At 46.9% G+C, this 5,460-nt stretch overlaps 1 protein-coding gene across 1 annotated transcript; it reads left to right on the top strand.

Moving 5' to 3' along the window:
* The first annotated feature begins 546 nt into the window (after nt 1-546).
* Nucleotides 547-3,605, top strand: LOC119642628. The gene is made up of 2 exons (XM_038041822.1): nt 547-1,267; nt 3,469-3,605. The coding sequence occupies exons 1-2, from the start codon at nt 547-549 to the stop codon at nt 3,603-3,605; spliced, it is 858 nt and encodes a 285-aa protein (XP_037897750.1).
* The last annotated feature ends 1,855 nt before the right edge of the window (nt 3,606-5,460 follow it).

Here is a 5,460-nt window from a genome sequence, read left to right as displayed (position 1 = left end):
TCACCTCGCTGGTTCCTTGCCCCAGCCATTTCATACTTCCGTCCAGTAAAGTGGAACCAATAAAGCTAAGAGATCATAGCACCATTCCCCCCGAAGGTCCTGATTATTTATTAAAATTTTCTTGCAACGGATCCTGGATTGGCTGCGTCATACCCTGCCTAAGGAAACTCGTTACAAGTGGCGCCCGAGCAGGGACCTTCGGATCAGCAGAAACAAGGAAGTAAGCATACAAGCCGTGAGCTTATCGAAACAGAGGTTAAGGAAGGAGCCAGCATGGTGAAAACATCCTGGTTGTACAGCCTGCGAAAGGAGGAGTTGAGTGAGATCTGCGGATCGCTCGACTTGGACACCAAGGGGACTGTCGAAGAGATGCGGAAAGCAATGATAGCCCTTATTGCAACCCCCGACTTATCAACGGAGATGAAGGCGAAGCTGACAGAAATGGAGGCGAAATACGCAGCAAGAATGCTGCAATTGCCGGAAGGCACCATGCGAGGTGCAAGTCCCAAGCGCCAGGCGCAAGAGCACATTTCGTGTGGCGCAACCATGGATCGCATCTGTAAGTGGTCAGTGCGCTACGATGGCGAAAGTGGCGCCCTGGAGTTCATCGCACGCGTAGAGGAACTGTGTGAAGTATACGATCTGCCGACGGATATCATGCCACGCATCATTATGGAACTGCTGCATGGTAAAGCAGCAATTTGGTACCGGAACAACCGTAGAGTATGGTCAGGGTGGCAAGAGTTCAAGCGGGAATTCCTCAAATTCTTCTTGCCCACCCGATACCTAGAACGGTTAGATGACCAGTTGCGACAGACGTTCCAGCTAGCCGGCGAGAAGTTTAGAGATTACGCGCTCCGCCTGCAGGACTTAATGCGGCACCTTGATTATACGACACAGCAGAGGCTCGACAGGATCGCCCGAAACAGCCGTAGAGAGTATCAGCTGTTCTTTGGTGATACCTCCAGCAAAGATTTGAATGAAATAATAGCGCTGGGAGAGCGTTTTGAGGACATACCCACACCAGCAACAGCAACACCCTGGAGAGAAACCGCAGGTATACCCCGCCAACCAAGAGGTAACACTCCGTTCATGACAAGTACCAGCAATGCCAGCAGGAATGTTTGTCATCGATGTGCCCAACCAAGCCACCTGGCACGTGATTGCCTTAATCAGCGTGTTTTATTCTGTTGGGATTGCGGCCTTACGGGCGTACTGACAAAGGAGTGCTGCCGACAAACTACCCGTCAAGATATACAAGCACGAGGTATGACAGTGTGTGAATCGATAGAACGAAGGAAGCCGCCGCCAGATGCGGTGCCAAAAACTGTGGAAATGACCGGAAGCACCCTGGTAGCCTCCCTCACCATTGGCGGCCTAGCGACAACAGGCGTCGTGGACACTGGGGCTACCAGAAGCATCATTCGCGAAGATTTCATCGGGTTTATCCCCCACATAATAAACTCTGAGACGAGAAGCCACACCATTCGAATGGTAGATGGCGCATCACAAGATAGCAAACGTAGCATAACGGTAGAGGCGAAGATAGGCGATATGTCCTTTAACGTGGAGCTATTGGTGGTGAGAAGAAGCGTCGACCACCTCACCCTCGGTATGGACTTCCTGGCGAAAACAGGCGCTGTGTTCATCGTAGCCGGCCATTCCGTGAAGTTAGGCAGCAAAAACAGCATGCCCACATTGCCAAGCGAACTACTATTCGGAACACAACACCAAGATTACGCGTTTGGTTTAGACGCATCTGGTTTGAAAGTAGAGCCGCTATCAACCGGGGCTGAGCATTATTAGGAAATTGTTCCTCCGCCACCACCTATTGATCAAGCAAAGCGTAGCGTTCACGAGAGCGAAGTAGAAAACCAAAGCAACCCTGAAGACAACGACCGCAACAGAAAGATGCATAAAAAGCCTGCAATAACTGAACAGAAGATTATCGAAGTAAAAAAATTATCATCTTGCGAAGTAGAGAGAGAATCCGGGCCAACTAATACGAAGAGAGCAACAATAGATGTCCGAGCAGCAAGAACAATGCCCTCAACAACAAAGAACAAAGCAGCCAAAGCTGCAACAACTAGGCCTGATATTCCAGAGCCTAAGTATGGAACCCATGAAAGGGTCGTGAACGCAACCGTGAGATCAGCGAGAGCGTTCAAGGAACTACACAGCGTTACGACACGAGGAGCTACTACAATCGCGATCACAGCACCCAGGAAAACTAACAAGAATAAAAAGGATCTAGGTTACAGATCCAAAGCAGGCAAAGTCAGCAACATTAGCGCTAATACGACTAGTAACAAGAGAGGGCAGCGGTTGCACCATCGCCCACAGCAAGGGCAATTTAACGACGTAGCCTTATCGTCACCCAACACCTTCTACGGTTCCAGCACCGATATGGAACGTACGAGCGATGCAGCGAAACAAGCATACATCTGGCACAATCAAGCAGATAAATGGTTACCGCTGCAGAAGGGGGACAAAATTCCAAACCGTTGCAGCACATGTATAGGGCGGTGAGCCGTCTAGCGAAAAAAGCGGCAAAGAAAACAAAATTCGAAAAAATATCCCGTAAAAAAAAAAAGAAGAAAAAAACTAAGAAAATCCACGAGAACAAAGGAAAAAAAACCTGAGAAAACCAACGGAAAAAAACAACAAAGAAACAGCAACAAAAAAAAGCAATAGCCATAAACACCTCAACAGTAGCCAAGAAAAGATCAACCGAGAAAAATCAACAACAAAAAAAAAACATAACAGAAAAACATCAACAGAGGAAAATCAACAACAAAAAAAAACACAACAGAAGAACATCATATTCAACAGAGAAAAATCAACAACAACAAAAAAAAAACACAACTGGAAAACATCAACACCAACAGAGAAAAATCAACAACGGGAAAAAAAAAACACCAAAAAAAAGGCAATAGCCATAAACACCTCAACAGTAGCCAAGAAAACATCAACCGAGGAAAATCAACAACAAAAAAAAAACACAACTGAAAAACATCACCATCAACAGAGAAAAATCAACAACAAAAAAAAAAACACAACAGAAAAACAGCAACATCAACAGAGAAAAACCAACAATGGGGAAACAAAAAAAAAACAACAGAAGAAGAAGCAGCAAACCAAAAAAATATAAAACAAAAATAAATAACCAAAAAGAAAAAGGAACCAAGAGCTAAGAAGAAAAATAAGAAAAAATGGGAAAAAAAAGAAACACTAAGTAAAACAAAAACAAATACAGGAAAAAAGAACATTGGGAAAAAGTAATAATATACAAGCAAAAAAAAAAATATTAAAAAAAAAGAAAACACTAAGAAATGCAACGAGAGTACAGAAAAGCAAACCCAAAAGAGAAAAAAAAAGAAAAAAAAATATTAAAAAAAAACATAATAGTCAAGAGAATTCAAGGGAAAAAAAAATATAAAAATACATATCAGAACGAGTATCAAAAAGCTAAGGAACAGCAAGACCAGCCGACAAAATCAACAGGTCCAGGCCACCACAAAACAAACCAAGAGCCCGAGGTCGCATCAACAGCATCTGAGGAAGGGGCTAGGCAAAACAATCCAATGACAACAACAGCACGCTAGTAACGCAATGAACTTAATGCAGCCACAAACAGCATCGAGAATAATACAACAGATAATAACCAGGCAAAGAGTGAACCCAAGGGAAAAAAAGCCAAGTGATCAGGCAAATGCTAGGCAATGAAAAGCAGAGGCTCGTATAACTGTTACAAAGACTGAAGGAGAGTTCGAAGTATACTAGGCGAGAACAATTAATAATAGCAGTAATGAAGGAGAATCAAATGGATCACACAGGTCGATCATATACAGCCAAGAAGAAACACATCAGACCAACAAGTTGGATCACCGCTAATCAAGGCATGCAGGTTGCACTACTAAAAGCCCCGTTAGCGGCTCATACACAACGCCAGCCTAAATGGCAAGCAAACAGCACTTCAAGTGTGACACGCATCGTGAAAGGAGCAAGAAGAAGTGAAGGAAAAGTAGTATCTCCAGAAATTCATACAGCAGCATGGAACGCCGATTCGCTACCTATGCCAAAATCGACATCTCCAGCGGGGATTTCCAACGGTTGGCCCCCGGCCGCTGGCTCAACGACCGAATCATAGAATTATATAGCCAATGGGTGTTGAACCAGCAAACAGCGGCAGGGATTAGGGACCACGTCCATCTGGCCTCTCCCTTCCTATACAGGAAAATCGCGCAAGCAGCCCCCAACGAAAAATTCCTCCTCCGACAGGCGCAGCGCAACCAAGTGGCAGGAAAGAAATGCCTGATCATCCCAATCTGCGAGCAAGCCCACTGGCGCCTATGGATTGTGGCTCACCCCGATCTTATGGCAGAAACCAGCGCGATGTATGTCATCGACCCACTAGAGAACTATCCGACAGAAGAGATAGCAGCGCACATCCGACGCTACGTCCAACTCCTAAACCGGTGGAAGCACGGCCAGGATTTAAAATGCGATTCGCAATCAATGCCGCTGCGGAAGGTCCAAGTCCCGCTACAGGCCAACCAGTCAGATTGTGGCGAGTACTTACTCCGGAACCTCGAGGCATACCTTCAGCAAGATGAGACCAGATGGGACCCGCACGCCTTGCCGCTGGCCTGGTGTACGGCGGCAGCGGCCCAGCGAACCCGGACGAAAATAGCAGCAGTGCTGCTGAAATTAGCAACAGAGGAAGAAGAAATCCGGGCCAGCGCCTGTGAGCCCGTCGACGACGTCGATGACGTCAGCATCACAACACCCACCGCTGAGCCAATTACGGTGCGGACGATGACGACCGAAGAACCACCCAGAATGACCGCCGCTGAGGAGCCAATTAAACCGTGGACAACCGAGGAACCCGTCACCATGGGCGTCATAGTCCCCCACGACCCCGAAGAGGACTTACGGCAAATCCAGCCCACCATTGCGCTGTTAGGTGGTGGGCCAGCCACCCCAAAACCGATACTCGGCGAAGGAGACGAGTGGGTCCAGCTGGAGAGGGGTGACCCATTCGACTGCTACTTACGCGACAAATATAAGACGGGACAAAGGAGAGGCCGTTTTTATGACTTCCTGGGGGGCCAGTCGTGCCGAACCATCCGAGGTCGGGGGCCGCTCCGTGCTTTCCGCCTATCCCGAAGTGAGGGGGGGATGTAAGGAAGCGATTTTGCTTCCTTACGAAACACAAGTCCGTCCGCCCTAGACATGTATCTCCAGCAGGCAACCCGCCAGTCCGATCTGTCCGTGCACGCCCGAAGACAAGCAGCCCCCTCCAACTTCAAATGCTGAATCACAAATGATACTGGCAAAGTTAAAATCATTAAAACGCACACCTATGCGTGAAAAATTAAAATCTCAGAAACTATTTGTGTAAAAGTAAGATCTCAAATCATTCCTGTAAAATCAAAATCTCAAACACACTAACTCAAG

This window comes from Glossina fuscipes, unplaced genomic scaffold (genome assembly GCF_014805625.2).
Source record: "Glossina fuscipes isolate IAEA_lab_2018 unplaced genomic scaffold, Yale_Gfus_2 238, whole genome shotgun sequence".
Classification (NCBI taxonomy): Eukaryota; Metazoa; Arthropoda; class Insecta; order Diptera; family Glossinidae; genus Glossina; species Glossina fuscipes.
This window is presented reverse-complemented; position numbering and strand designations above follow the sequence as displayed.